At 36.1% G+C, this 16303-nt stretch overlaps 1 protein-coding gene across 1 annotated transcript in view; it reads right to left on the reverse strand.

Annotated features, from left to right (window-relative positions):
* The window catches only part of LOC145260503 (vesicle transport through interaction with t-SNAREs homolog 1B-like), a 49337-nt gene extending 35337 nt beyond the window's left edge, over positions 1-14000 (reverse strand). Inside the window, exon 1 of the mRNA XM_080118619.1 lies at positions 13846-14000. Within this exon, the coding sequence (XP_079974745.1) occupies positions 13846-13945 (100 nt within the window). The 5' untranslated portion in view covers positions 13946-14000. The remainder of the gene's footprint in view (positions 1-13845) is intronic.
* Between the last annotated feature and the right edge of the window lie 2303 nt (positions 14001-16303).

The following is a 16303-nucleotide window of genomic DNA, read 5'->3' on the forward strand; positions in this document are numbered from 1 at the left end:
TTTAAATGCTGCCATAAGTGCCAATCTGAATAAGCACCGATTCTTTAAATGGATACTAATTGGGATAATAAAAAGCTATATATATATATATATATATATATATATATATATATATATATATTAATGTCTCTCCCAATGAGGTTTTTTAACTAATGAACTATCACTTATCAGGACCCAAAGTCCACTCGAGGATAAGGGTTAATAGGTTTCTCAGGTGGACGGTGAGACAAACACCTTGATGGTTAGTGACTATGGTTAAAACTGGGCAGAATTTGATTCAGAAAACAACTTAACTAGAATAAGTGTTCAAATTAAACTCCAAAACGATCATGTTGCAGTCAACTGGAAAGCAACCCTGTAGAATTGTGTTCATCAGACGGGTAATTCTAGAAAATAAACTCTGCTCATAGAAGTTTTGATAGTTTTAGGTATACAGAGAGAAATGGGGAAATTATTAAAAGTGGTTGTATCTAGACGAGTTTTTGTTGTGAATGACGAGGGGAACCATAATCTGGAGCTCAGTCGAACAACTATCATTAAAATAACAATAGAGCAGAATAAGATTATGCTAATCTTTTCAGTTCCCACTAGATTTCAAAATCAGTTTTGTGCTCTCTCAAGGGAGGAAAAGATGTTCTGAAAGGTATTCCACCAGATGTGACAGTAATCTAAGAACATATTCGACTCTTATGCAGGTAAAGGATTGCATCAGATATGAGATACTTTCTAGAGCAGTAGAATGATCCAATCATTTTTCCATCAATCTTAATGATGAATTCAATTTAAGTCTTCCATTTTAAGTCTGAAGTGAAGGTCACTACTAAAAAACTTATCAAAGCAGTGCATTTCCACAAGGAGAGAGTCATTCATTTCAATTGGGGCAAAGTCAGAATCCAAACATTGGTGAAAGGAGAGAAGCTTGGTTTTAGCCTGAGTGGCTTCCGGGCCTTGATAAGTGGTGACCACCTTGTAAAAAAAAAAAAAAAAAAAAAAAAAAAAAGCATCTAAAATCAAACCAGCAATCTTTTCTCCATAGCACAGCATGATCCAGGTCAGAAGAGAGAGAATCAGAAAGATCTTTATCTCTAATGCTCTTCAAAGTGTTGCCATAGATAGGAGTATTATCTGCGTAAATGTTAACAAATAATAATTGATAAAAATCAGGAAAAGAGCTGAATAAATTCTCGAGGTATACCGACATTAATATTATGTTCTTCGGATTTCTGTCCATCAGCAACTACCTTTATAAACCTATCAGAGAGAAAGGATTTGATGATTGAGAGGACACTTCCAGAATTCCATAACTAGCAAGCTTGTGAAGTAGACCTTTATGCTAAACTATCAAAGGCCTTTAATATGTCAAGAGCTACTTTAGAAACAAAGCTTCCATCTATAACTTCATTGATCCTGTGTAATATTACAGTCAGCACATTAGCTGTTGGTCTTGCAAGACGAACTCCATATTACGTATCTAACTTTTTAGTGAGAAGATTGATTATTTGGATTACTGTTCTCATCTTGAGTGTATTCTTAGTATTGAATCTTCAACCTCCAGAAGAATGTCACTTGGAACTGAATTTTAATTAGTACTTTATCTGCTATACCACTGGTTCTTGTTAACAATTATAGTATGCATTTTAGGAGGTTTAAAGCTCCTATTTCTGAGGTGCTGTGTATTGTCTTGTCGGGAAACTACATGATTATTTTAAGAGGTAAAATAGAAAGTATCGACTTTATCACGGCCACTATTTCTAAAATCATAAATTGCATATAGGTGTTAATCCAAAAATTCCCTAATTATATTTTCGGACAGTTTTTTTTTTTTTTTTGCAGTTTATTTTTTATTTATTTTTCAACAATTTATTCAATTATTAACAAATAAAATCAAACTTCTTTATAATTGAACTTTTTTAATTAAATATTTTAGTTTATATGTTAACCCCAACAATAAAAAAGAATCTCATTTTTTTAGGGCCGGGGGAACAATGTTAGAGGAGATTGTAAAAAATACCACAAAATGAAAATTAAACATTAAAAACACTAAGTTATAGCAAGTTTACGTGAGACGCGGCAAAACAAGACGATCGAGAAACGAAACACAGCCAATATAAAAAAAAAAGGGGAGATCACTCCCAAGGTTTACATTTTCCTAAGTGGACAGTTTTTAAAAAAAATGGTTAAACTTATGAGTTAACTCCCTTGTTGGTTTATTTTCTAGGTTTTTTCGCGTAGACCTTACATTTCCTATAATTTACTAGTTAGTTTTAAAATAAAGACAGCACTCTGGCTTGTCGTTCAGAGTTTGTGAACTCCGAATTCATTTTATTGATCCCCCCCCTGACAAAAGGAGGGTGGATCTGTAAATTCAGTCTTGTCCATTCGTCTGTCCGCACTTTTCTCAACTAGGCCTTGGAATTTTTTAAAATATGTTATTATTAAAAAACTAACAGAACGGATTTTCCGAAAAAAAAAAAAAAAACTCCAGTTGCCTCCCTAGGGGTGTCTTTCGAGTTAAAATGGCTAAAATTAACACTTTTGTACTTATTAAAAAAAAAAATTGATGCCTTGGATTTTTATAAAACTTTCTGAAAAGTTGTAACTGATTTCTACCAACGTAATAGATGCACAGAGACTAAAGCTGCTTTCAGGACCGCCAGCAACCACTGCAAAAGAGTAATAAAAAATGCAAGAGAGCTATATGCTCAATCCATTAAATCTAAAGTAGCTGAGCAGCGGCTTGGTTCCCACCAGTTTTGGCAAATAGGATCCTGAACAGAAACGTGCATTCTATCCCAACCATTATCAATGGACCAGAGGTCATCTCATCAGCATCAGACAAGACCAAACTATTTGCCAAGAACTTTGTAGCAAATTCTACCCTATGCGACCAAGGCCATCAACTCCCCGTATTTCCTCCTGTAACATACAAATATCTGTGCGTGAGGTCGCCAAGCTAATCAAGAACCTTGATTCCAGTAAAGCAACTGGCCCTGACGGCATTCCAATTATAGTGTTAAAAAAGCTTCAACCTGAACTTGCCCCCATACTTACAAAACTGTTTAAGCATTGCCTTAAGGAGAAGTGCTTTCCAACACCCTGGAAAAACCTCATCAGTATGCCCTGTATTTAAGAATTCAGGTGATAAGTCATCTCCCTCTCAGTACAGACCAATAAGTCTCCTGTGTGCCATGAGTAAGTTGCTGGAATCAATATTAAATAGTCAACCAACTCAGCAGAAATAACCTTAGTGACACGCAATATAGTTTCCGTTCTGCTAGATCTACAGCAGATGTGCTAACGGTTATATCTCATAGGATTAGCGAATCTCTTGACAAAGGCTTCATTTCTAGGACAATTGCTCGACATATCAAAGGCCTTCGATAAGAAATGGTATAAAGGCCTATTTCACAAAACTTCCAGCTACGGTATAACTGGAAATGTTTTCTCAATTATTAAATCATTTCTCTCTGATAGGCTCATAAGAGTAGTGGTTGATGGGCAGAAATCAGAGGCCCACAGTATTAATGCTGGAGTCCCTCAGGGGTCTATCCTGGGCCCAACACTCTTCCTGATCTACATCAATGATCTCCCAAAACACATACTTAAATCATTCGTTGACATCTATGCTGATGACACGACCATCTATGGCAACATATCAAATGCCGTAAATGACAAAGTTCTCTCTGATTCTCTCTCCTTTGATCTTGATCGCATGATACAGTGGGGGAAGAGGTGGCTGTTTACCTTTAATGTATCTAAAACCAAGCTCCTATCTTTACATCATCAACGCTCTGATCCCCATCTGGCATCAATTGAAATGGATGGCTCTCGTCTAGAGGAGGCCCCATGTTTTGATAAACTTCTGGGTTTGACCTTTACTCCTGATCTGAAATGGAACACATACATCAAGTCTGTGGCCAAGGTCGCTGGGAAAATGGTGGGATTCTTCTACTGCTCCAGAAGATATCTCACTAATGATGCAATTCTCTATCTATATAAAAGCCAAGTACGTCCAAGGATGGAATACTGCTGCCACATCTGGGCAGGAGCTGCTAAAAACAGCCTATCCTGCCTTGACAGAGTACAAAATAGACTTTGTGGCTTAGTGGGGGATATCCTTTTCTCTTCCCTGCAACCTCTCTCCCACAGAAATATGAAAAATCACATTTCTTTTCAGTTCAAATTTGAATGATTCACTTTTTTTTTTACTTTTAACTTTTTTTTAAATGCTTATTATTTGAATTTCATATTTTTACGTTTTTCAAACCTAATAGTGACTCGCATTTTTTTTTTTTTTTATTTTATAAAATATAAAATGTTAAAAAACAAAAAAAAAAAATAAAAAAAAAATAACTCTACTTACCCGGTGTTATCCGGGGAGTCTTTACTTTTTTTTTTCAACTAAGATTTCTTTTAACAGGATTTTGAAAGTTAAATTTAATTATTAATGTATCGTTTGGTTATTAAGTAATTAACTGAACCAAATTGTTAGAAATTTATAAATTTTTATGGAAATGTTCGGTTTTTGTCCAGAATTCAACCCAATTAAAAAAAAAAAAAAAAAAAAAATGCAGAAAAATCTTCCGTACCCGTCACGACACTAAAATGTCATATTCCAAAAATCCTGTAAATTAATTAAGTAGTTTTTTTTTTGTTTTTAAATAATTTATGAGAAACAGATGATGGTGTGTCTCGTCCCGCCATCTTTAATAAATAATGAGATACAATTTAACTCGAATCATAGAGATAAAATCAGCCTTGTAATGGCAACGATTGAAGTCACTAAAAATTGTTTAACAAAAATAAAAATGCTTTGATTTTCTATTAAAAAAAAAAGAAAAAAAGTTAATCAATTTACATGATTTTTCGAATATGACATCTTCATTCTGTTATGGGTACATCGTACATCATAACACATTTTTCTGTATTTTTTTAAATAATTTTTTTTAATTAGGTTGAATTCTGGACCTGCATCGAATAAAAAAGCCAATTTAAATGCTTTTTTTTATTTGACATTTTAGATGCTTTTAAATTTCTAAAAAAAAAAAAATAAATAAATAAATAAAAAAAAAATAAAAGTAATTCATTTTTTTTTTTTCAACTATTCATTTAATAAAAGATTAAAATAGGCAATTTTATTTAAGAAACAGAAATGCATTCTGATGGATTTAATCTCATAATTAAATTATTTTTAATAACATTCTTTTTAAAGAAGTTTGTTGTACTTATCGCATTTCTTTTATTTCAATAAATAATTACTTTATAACAAATAAAAATGTGTAGGTTACGTAGATATGAAAAACGGTCACACAATTTGGTACTTCTGCAGTTTACGGATCGTGTTGAAATAATGTTATTTAGAAATCTATTCTTAAAATGAGGAGGGAGCTTCTTTTTTTTCTTAATTTGTGTCATTATTAATATTTATTACTGGGCTTCAAGGACTGATAGCTTAGGTTGCAACCTTTTTTTTTTTTTTTTTTTTTTTTTTTACATGGAGGTCACCACTTATCAAGGCCCGGAAGCCACTCAGGGATAAGGGTTATTGTGTGTACAATAATCAATGGGATAGTATCATCGTAATCGTTAGTATTGGAGATTTGATAAAGTGTCTTACTTAAGGGGGCGATTCATCAGGAATTTGTTTATGTTGAACTTGAAGACATCCAAGTTGTAGTCAGGTGGGAAACAGGCAAACAGAAGAGAGTTCTACAGGTGTGCACTTCTAAGAAAGAAGCTTTGTTCATGGAATCTACGTTTTGATTTTGACACAGATAAAGAGTGGGGAAAATTACTGACAGTGGTTTCAGCTAGACGGGTGTTTTTCGTGAAAGATTGTCGAGGGGGGAACCAGAGATTGGTATCAGTCCAGTAAGAAATGTTGGTAATACCACAAATTAAATAGAAGTAAAAAGGATTAACTACTATGACAGTAGGAACCAATTGTAAAAAGAGAAAGGATAGCAAAGTTTGTCAAAAAACAAGCCATTTTATAGCATGATTCAAGGGTCACATGATTATCCATTAATATAAAAGAGAGTTGCAACCTTGATTGAAGTGAGTGTCCCTAATGATGGAGGTCTGAACAGAGCTGAAAGGGAGAAATATACCAAATATCAAGGTTTCATGTATCATATGAAAAGAAACTGGAATTTTAGGGAGATAGCAATCATACCAGTTATCATAGGTGCCACAGGGCTTATGAAGAAGAACCTGAAGTCCGTCCTAACTAATATTCCTGGTGAACCAAGTGCAAAAGAGATCCAGACAATTGCACTTAAGGGAACAACGAGGATACTAAAAAAAAAAGCTCTAGGTTGGTTTCGATAAAAAGCATGGCAATGTTGGCAGCTGGTTTGGCTGCCCCATACCCAATGTTACAATCTTCAAAGGAAGAAAATGAAAAAAATAATAAAAAACAAACACAAAGAGGAAGGCACTTCTGCATCTGTCTCCACAAAAAAGGTTATAACATCCATAAACACCTTCTCCAATGTCCCTGAATTGCACGTCAGATGCTGAACAACCTTCTCAGAGAAATACGACCTCTGATTGCCAGAGTCAATAAGGCAATTCAGAGAAACAGAGAAGGTTCCCCTTCTAATTGTTATGTTTACCATTGGCAGTATGTTTTGAATGTCCCAAGTTTGAGGGCTTTAAAAGACCATGGATGCCATCTTAGAGGATTTGAGTTTTTTTTTCTTCTCAGTCCGCAAGACAGAAGAACGTCTCCGATGTGAGTGTTGATTATTTATCGTATGTATCATTTATCGTATGTACAGCCACACAAAACACAAACGCGTGGCCACTTGTTTCTTTGATGAACATCACATATGAAGCTCCAATACATCTCTCTCAGGAGGTTTAAGTGCACTAAGATTTTCCAGCATTAAGTAGATCGTGTGAGTAACCCTCGTCTTCCAATAAGGATGACCACGATGATGGTTCAACTTGGTGCAAGGAATTCATTTTAATAAAGGAAATGGCTCTGTTGCAATGTGTAGTGGTGCTACAAAAAGTATAATTAAAGAACTTAGATTTAAATTTCAGAAATTGTTCTTGACACAATAGCAACTGACAGAAAAAGAAAGAGAAAATCGTCTTACCTTCTTTTGTATAGATATCTCTTACAACAGATTGCAGTCTGTTGCGACCTAAGGTAAGATGATTGCCTCAACCAGGACCCTTCATTATTTCATAAGGAATCATTCACTATTATGGAATAATAAAAGGTCCTGGTTGAGGCAATCTTCACAACACCAACTCTCTTCTGCTGGTGGAGGCTGATATAGACCAACATAAGAGAAGTGGTATCAGTTATCACTAGGCTAAGACAACAGCATATTCTTTTCATTGTTTTGACTCAAGTATACTCATTGATATCATATGCTTTTATATAAAGTGGTGTGGTTCTCGGTTGATTAACTGTGTCTGGGACGGATATATACTCAAGAGTCAAAACAATAAAAAGAATATGCTGTTGTCATAGCCCTAGTTATCACAGCCACTGCAAAATATCATGGGACTGCTATTGTTTGTTTCAATCAAAGCAAATCAAACAAGCTCTTTGTCCTCTTCAATAGGGTCATCATCACATACAGATGTACAGCCATTCAGACTGTCATTAGTATTCCCTATCAAAAAATTAAAGCCATCAGAAGGTTCCTGAATGGACAGCTCCAGAGTATAAAGGTGCTTCAAGGAATTAACTTGCAAGGAGCTATCCCCTCGTCTTATCTAAGCAAATCTCACCAAGTCATCATTTCTTGTAAATAGATGTGTGACCCTACCCAAGGCCGAAAATGGTAGAGGTTTGTTAGGGAGTTTAATTGTTACTACGTGTCCCATACAAATAACTGATGCAGTTCCTCTTTGTTGCTTTTGACCATGTTCTCTTATACTCAGCAGATAATCTTAGTACCAAATTCTCTGAAATCTTTTTAATGCCTCGTCCCTGCAATTCAAGGACTCTTAAGAGTTGTTTTCGGGAGGGAGGTTCCAGTTAATGAATACTTTCCATCTCCATCCTCAAAATCAAACGTTTACTAGAGGGTGTAAAAAATGATTTGAACTAATTTCCAAACTAGAGTCTGATGAACTTTTGTAAGTCAAGGGACATTTACAGCATATCAGAAAAAAATTGTCAGAAGGTTAAAACAATTATAAGTAGCTCAACCTATTAATTTATATAAACAAGACCTGGTGGTTTCAATCAGTCTTTCCCATACACTTCCATACCAAGGGAGTGTAAAGGTATCTTAACATGTTTGATCTCACATGTCCCTAATTTCTCCCTGAATTCACTGGAAGTACCTCATAAATCATGTCACATCCAGCTACAAAGGACTTGGCATTGTCACTACAAATATGTGAGGGGATTCCAGAAATGTTGGAAAATCGAATTAAGGCCATTAGAATGGTCAGACATATCTGTAGCAGAATTAGCAATAACCGAAATGGGGAGAAATAAAGAGCTTACCTCGAATACGTTTGTTGTGTTGCGGGCTGAGCGAAAGAGAGAGTTCCAAGATGGCGTCCATGGCTTTTTATTGGTGTTGACCCCATGCAATTCTCGCAGAATCATGTCTGCTCTCACGCGATTATGCAAATATATAATTCCCAGCCATTATAAAGGCAGGTCGCTGGGAAGCTGTCAGGCAGTGTTCTGCAGATTGTGTGTAGGTGGTTCTGGCAGTTGGATTGTTCTTTGTGACGAACCATGTATTTGCGAGAAGTGAGTTTTCTTCTGTTTTTTTTTTTTGTCTCCTTCTTTCTCTACAGTTTTTACAGCCAGAAAATCCTCTCTTCTAGAGGTGGGCGGTGCAGGGCGAAACTGACTATTTCCTATCTTTGTTCCTGACTTTTGTCTACTACATTTTGCTACAAGCTATTTTGGCCCAACTATGGCGACAGTGCGGATAAGCAGTGATATCATCAAGCCGTTCTCTGGCGAGGGAGATGTTGTAGCATGGCTGAAAAAAGTGAGACTTGTCGCACAACTTCAGCAGGTGGATGATGTAGCGAGTCTGCTACCTTTATATCTGGAAGGTGATGCACTGGCCCTCTACATGGAAATGGAGGAGTACGATCAAAAGAAGATAGACCCAATTGAGGCCCGATTAAAAGAGGCATTTGCAGCATACAGAAAAATAACGATGGTTAGATGGGCTGGCGAACGTGTCGATATTTACGCCAACAAAATCAGGCAGTTGGTTCGATTGGCCTGGTTCACAGGAGATGGCCTAGAGAGACTCACAATATTGACTTTCATCACTGGGTTCCCTGACGTCATCTCAATTGCTCTTCAACAGGTGCCGAACATCGAAGCCCTGACCATCGGGGAGCGAATGTCAAGAGCGAGAATTTTGACGACAACTGGGAAACAAAATCAGGGCCAAGAATATTCCTGTTAGTGTGACCGGTTTTAAATGCAATGTTAAAGGCTACATTGCGAAGGACTGTCGAAAACGCGGAACAAGGTGTTACCGGTGTGGTGATAGTGGACACTGGGCTCAAAACTGCTCGGGAAATGAGCGAGGGGAGGACGCATAACCGCCAGTCTCCTTCTCCACCAAGATGCGAACATGACGCTCCTGGTGACAGACATCCATGTTGACGGAATGCGATGTTTGGTGATTATTGATACGGGATGCTCTAGGACGATTTTACATGGAGACCGGTGCCGGTCTTGGAGAAAAACGAATGTGAATGTCGAAACGATTGGTGGAATATCCCATGCGTGCTACAGTGTTAGAGAGGTCTCTGTATCCACTGATGAAGGTGTATCTGCCAGAATCAATGTGTTGGTGGTGCGTGGCAAACCGCTGGGGTTTGACTTACTTTTAGGGATCGACGCCATAAAAACTCTGGGAGGTGTCGTTGTCGAGCCTACAGGATCAGTGCGGCTAGACGGCAGGAAAAATATTAAATGTGCAGCCATTTCTATTAATGAACCGGATTTCACTGCCACCTTTGACCATCAAAACCGAACATGGACCGCATCGTGGAAGTGGTCTGAGGACCACCCTCCTGAAAGGCTACACAATCGAGTGTCAGAATACCCAGTACCGGCAGAAATCTATGAAGAATACATGCAGGAGCTCCGCACCTGGATGGATAATGGTTGGCTTATGCCGTACCCAGACGATAAATTGGGACCCCCCCTCCCAAAGGCCTTGATGGCCGTGATACAGCAGAACAAAACCAAAGTGCGCCCAGTGATAGACTACCGGGAGCTAAATCATTACGTAGACGTGTTTACGGCCAACGCAGATGTTTGTGTGGCTAATCTGCGCGAATGGAGACAAAAAGGTGCTAATGTGTTTCTACTGGACCTCAAGAGAGCATACCTACAAGTACGTGTCCATGAGACACTGTGGCCATACCAGACTGTGGAAATCGACAGGAAAAAATACTGTCCGATTCGTCTGGGATTCGGCTTGAATGTGGCTCCCCTGATAATGAGAGCAATTGTCAGCAAAGTATTATCCCAGGAAAAAGTTGTAAGCCGCGCAGCATCTGCTTACATTGATGACATTTTTGTCAATGAAGATGTGGTGCCCGCAACCTGTGTAAGAGAACATCTAGCACAATTCGGGGTTGGAGTGCAAGAACCCAGAGCGGTTGAAGGACGGGGCATGAGTGCTGGGATTGACGGTCAGGATGGAACGCAGTGAACTGCGGTAGAAGCAAGGAAACGCGATTCCAGAGGCCCACAGCATTATCATGCGATGAACAATGTTCTCCCTGTGTGGTCGATTTGTTGGGCACTTTCCGGTGTGCGGTTGGCTTCGTGTGGCTTGTGGAATACTCAGGAGAGTAAGTTCGGTAACAAAGGGCTGGGATGATGAAGCGAGGGATGCCGTACTGCATCGTATGATGTTCAAGACCTTAGAATCTGTGCAGCAGGACGATCCGACCTGGGGAAATTGGTGTGTGGGCGGCAAAGAGCTGAATGTATGGGTTGATGCTAGCTCCCTAGCAATTGGTGCAGCCTTGGAGACGCGTGAAACTGTGTTGGAAGATGCATGTTGGCTGCGACCTGGAGATGACTCAACTTCTTTCTCTATGGTCATTACAGCCTAGAAATCCCTCTATTCTAGAAGTGGGCGGTGCAGGGTGAAACTGACTATTTCCTATCTTTGTTCTTGATTTTTGCCTACTACATTTTGCTACAATATCCTCAATCAATTCTAGATGCACTGACCGCACTTCCAAACAAGTAAAAACCAGCATATATATCTTCACTCTTTCTTCATCTCTTAGCACCCACAGATGACATGTATAGTCTACCCCTGTGTGTTAAACAGGCCTTATCATATTTACCTGATGTTTTGGTAAATTGGTGATTTTGAGGCAGGTAAATGGGATAGAATTGAATTTTTGGCACAAGGAGCATCCTGATAAAACTTTCTTTACAGCCTGCCTGGTAAAAAATTCTGCAGAAATAAGCAGGCACCTCATTGGTCGGTTTGACCACCCACAATTTTGTTAGGACCAATGAGATTGATCGTTGTTACTAACTGCCAATTCATATTTTAGCACTTTCTTTTTTGTTTCAGGTGGCATTAGTTTTCTTAAAGACAGCAGGCCGGATGGATGTGAAAAACAACCCTTTATTCGAGGCATGGAGCCTCTACATCCTTTTGTTTCTTTGAGATGTATTAATGCCCTAACATGGGATGGAGTGTTATCATTTGCAAACACTAATGCCCTTGTGTCACACAAAAAACTCATATTCTTCACACACTTGTGCTCTACATTTGGACCGACTTTCATCATTATTATTTTAATGTCTCTACGAGACAATTCTTAAGGTTTACATTTTGACCTGCCACTTGTCTGCCATTCGGACGTTTTTTTTTTTACAGTGAACTCCATGATGACAACCGGAGTTGAAGCATTCATCACTGGAAGGCATCACTTCAAATACATCTACCTGCTGCAACTATTCTTCAAACAGCATAGAGACCTGAATGCTGCAAGTGCAAAGATAAACATCAACTATTACGCTTTACGGGTGTTACCCACTCTGTCCCGCAGAAAGCTAAAGATGGCACATCTTTTGCAATTGGATCTTTTTACTTTAATAAAATTTATGTTGAAGTTTAAAGGTGAGCCTGTTGTGATTTCTGATTGCCCTTCTTTCATTCTATCAAGAGCAAAACCGAGGTGGGAAAATATCTCACAGCCTACCCTAAGGTATCAGTCCTTGAAGTTCAGTAATAAATACTAGTAACGCCACAAATTAAATAGAAGTAGAAAGGATTAACTACCGTGATGGTAGGAACCAAATTGTAAAAAAGAGAAAAGGTAGCAAAGCTTGTCAAGCCATTTTATAGCATGATCCAAAGACCACATGATTACCCATTAATATAAAAAAATAAAAATAAAACAATCACAAAAGAAAAGGCGCTTTTGCATCTGTCTCCCAAAACCAGGGGACATTCAAGGTAAGTAACATTTTCTTATAAAACAAATCGTATGTAAACAAATTATTTGAAAAAATATAAAATAACTGAAAACAATATTTGGTGCTTGTATAGATCAGCCCCCATGTCTTGGTTAGATCCAGTAACGAGTTACAACAACCGAAAGGCGACCACACAAAATGAAACCCGGGTTTATAAAAACGAAAAAAAAAAAAAGCAAATACCGATTCCTTTACATTGCATTGTATTTTATAAATCGTTGGGTTTTATTTCAGTTTTGTTATTGTGTGTTAGTGTTATTAAAAAAAAAAAAAAAAAAAAAAAATCAGTCACGCGACCAGTTCATTTATTTTTATAATTTGCTACATCTTTTATTTTTTTACAATTTAAATTACTAATTTCCAGAAAACATACATTACAATAATGTAAATATATCAGTAGAAAAAATATAATATGTCAATATTTTTTTGTTTGTTTTCGTTTCATGAACTAAAGTTTCATTTTGTGTGGTCGCCTTTCGATTGTTTAATGCCCACTTTCCAAACTTGTGTCACATGTTCCGAATGGGCGGAATGTAAATACGGGCAGTTTGCAATATAGCTTAATAAATCGAAAAAGTAGTAAAATAAAGAAATGCATACATTAAAAAAACACACACACACACATCAAAAAAAAAAAAAAAAAAGTGTCACCAAAAGTTATTTTTCTACCTACCTGGACAAGTTTTGTTGTTTTTTGTTGTTGTTTTTTTTTTAACTTATTTAACGTGTCTTTTTCACATATATCGTTAAAAACTGTATGATTTTCGAACTGAATAAACGTTTTAAAGTGAGTAACCACTAAAAACTTTTCCAGATAAAAGAGTAACAACTTATCTTGACTTTGAAAACAATTTATTTGTTATATATTTTTTTAATTTTTGACCACTTTTTTCGTACGTCTGTGGATTGTAATACAAGCCCTAATAATGTTATGATATAGAAAGCCATTCTTAACATGGAAGGGTGGTGTTTTTAGTACTTTCACCCCACAATTTAATTTTAAATATATATATATCGTGAAATTTCAATTTAACTTGAAAATACTATTTTTTTTTTAAATAGCACGGTAACATAAGTGCATAAATACAAAAATAATTTATCTTGTCTTTGGTAACATTATGTAACTTTATACCAGTGTTTTGTTTTGTTGTCTATACTGCAAAAACGCCAGTAAATACTAACTCGTTGCCGGATTTTATCGAAGCAATATGACAGTGACAGCTATGGGGGAAGATCTAACATTTTAAAAAATGTTTTCCGTGGTGAACTTCATTGTTTACAATTTTTTTTTACAAAACTATTATTTGTGGAAGGGCTCAAATATAAAAACCTATACATACCAGATACATTAAATTTATAGTAGTATTGCTTACCTCCAGTATATTTTAATATTCGGTCATCAATAGTCTTTTTTAAAGTGTCAAAAAGGGTATTCAAATCGTCTTCTAGAGATTCAAACTTCTCCGACGACATTTTGTTAGTTTAATAAAGAGTTGCACATTGAAGGGCGATAACTCTTACGTGCAAATACGGTTTAATTATCTGGACTTCTTTACAATAAGGTCCTTTCTAATTAATAATTATCATCCTCTCAGATAACTTTAAAGCCCCCCCCCCTTTCATTATGTTAAGAATGTCTTTCTCTAAATAATGTTATTCGGTTGGTTATTTGTTAAAAATATTTTTTAATCTATTATCATATTTTGGGTTTGTATTACTGTACACATAGATTCGAAAAAGTTATCAAAAAGCAAATATATAACAAGTAAATGTTATCAAAGGCAAGATAAGTTACTTTTCTACCAAACTGGATATATTTTTCGGGGTTTGTATTACTGTACACATAGATTCGAAAAAGTTGTCAAAAAACAAATATAGAACAAATAAATGTTATCAAAGGCAAGATAAGTTACTTTTCTACCAAACTGGATATAATTCACGTGTTTTTATTCAGTGTAACATGTTTATTCAGCTCGAAAAACATGCAATGTTTACCGATGTATTGGAAAATTCAAAATGGCAGCCGACTGTCTCTCGGAGAGGGTACGTTTGGGAAAAGGTATTATAAATAATAAACTAGACAAAATACTGTTAGAAAACAACCGAATACATGTCAAGTTATGTCACGGTAACATATATTGAGCGAATTTCTAACAGTATTTTGTCTAGTTTATTATTTATAATACCTTTTCCCAAACGTACCCTCTCCGAGAGACAGTCGGCTGCCATTTTGAATTTTCCAATATATCGATAAACACTGCATGTTTGTCGAGCTGAATAAACATGGAATATTGAATAAAAACACGAAAAATATATCCAGTTTGGTAGAAAAGTAACTTATCTTGCCTTTGATAACATTTATTTGTTATATATTTGTTTTTTGACAACTTTTTCGAATCTGTGTACAGTAATACAAACCCTATTTTTCGTGTTTTTATTCAATATAACATGTTTATTCAGCTCGAAAAGCATACAGTGTTTACCGATGTATTCGCCGATGTATTGGAAAATTCAAGATGGCGCCTGACTCTCTCTTTAACACGGTAAGTTTGGAAAAAAGTGTTATAAATAAAAAACTAGACAAAATACCGTTAAAAACTTGCTCAATATATGTTACCGTGACATAGGTTGACATATATTCGGTGGATTTTTAACAGTATTTTGTCTAGTTTTTTTTTTTTATATAACACCGTTTCCCAAACTTACCGTGTTAAAGAGTCAGGCGCCATCTTGAATTTTCCAATACATCGGTTAACACTATGTTTTTCGAGCTGAATAAACATGTTACATTGAATAAAAACACAAAAAATATATCCAGTTAGGTAGAAAAGTAACTTATCTTGCCTTTGATAACATTTATTTGTTATATATTAGTTTTTTGACAACTTTTTCGAATCTGTGTACAGTAATACAAACCCTCATATTTTATTAAAAAATAAATTCTGACAAACAAATTCGTTTGAATTTGGTTAAAAAAAAAACAACAAAAAAAAAACTTTCTGACATTTTCTTCATAAGAAAAATGTTTGTAATTTTAAAAAATACGATTGTGGTAAAGATTTTGTACTAATCAGAACGGGCCATATTTATGTTGTCACCGATGTCCCATCTAGTTCACAGAAACCAAAAGTTAAAAAAGAAAAGGCAATCTTGATAAGCGTTAAAACATGGCTGCCCAAAGCTGATATCACTCGGGGAATGAAAAAGGCGAAATCCAGATATGAAACGAAATACATTTTAAAGATTGCATGAAAATATTGTCATAAACATTTACAAGGCTCGTTGTTGCTTTCAGTTAAGTACGTGATTGTTAGAGTTAGTCTTGAGGTTACAAGTGATTATTAGAATTAGTTTAATGGTTTCATATTTTGGGATTCATGTTTTTTGTATTTCACAATTAGTTACAACTTATATTGAAATAAACTAAATTAAATTTTGAGTTTTAACTTGTTGCAGGGCCAGTCGTCCGGGGACAATCGACCCAACAACTAACAAGGTAGACATGGGCAAAATGTAAACAGCAAAAAGGCAAAGAAGAATGACAGACACAGGTTGTTTGGTTAAAGACGAGGGTTCACCTTTTATTTGCAAAGGAAGCAAAAAATTGTATGATCTGGATGCTGGTTACCCAGAAAGGTAGCATCTCACCGGAGGCTAAGGTCTGGAGAGCTGGAACAGGTACTCTAGACATAGCATGGTTTAGAGTCGCTAATTAATTCTAGAACGAAATTTATGCAATCAAGAGTAGCTTAGGAGTTTGTTGATTCCATTCAAATTAAAAAAATAAAAAGTCAATTCTTTGAATTATTGGCGTTTTGCTTGATATATTTG

The sequence above is a fragment of the Euprymna scolopes genome, chromosome 36, assembly GCF_053919585.1.
Source record: "Euprymna scolopes isolate OS-2025 chromosome 36, ASM5391958v1, whole genome shotgun sequence".
Classification (NCBI taxonomy): domain Eukaryota; kingdom Metazoa; phylum Mollusca; class Cephalopoda; order Sepiida; family Sepiolidae; genus Euprymna; species Euprymna scolopes.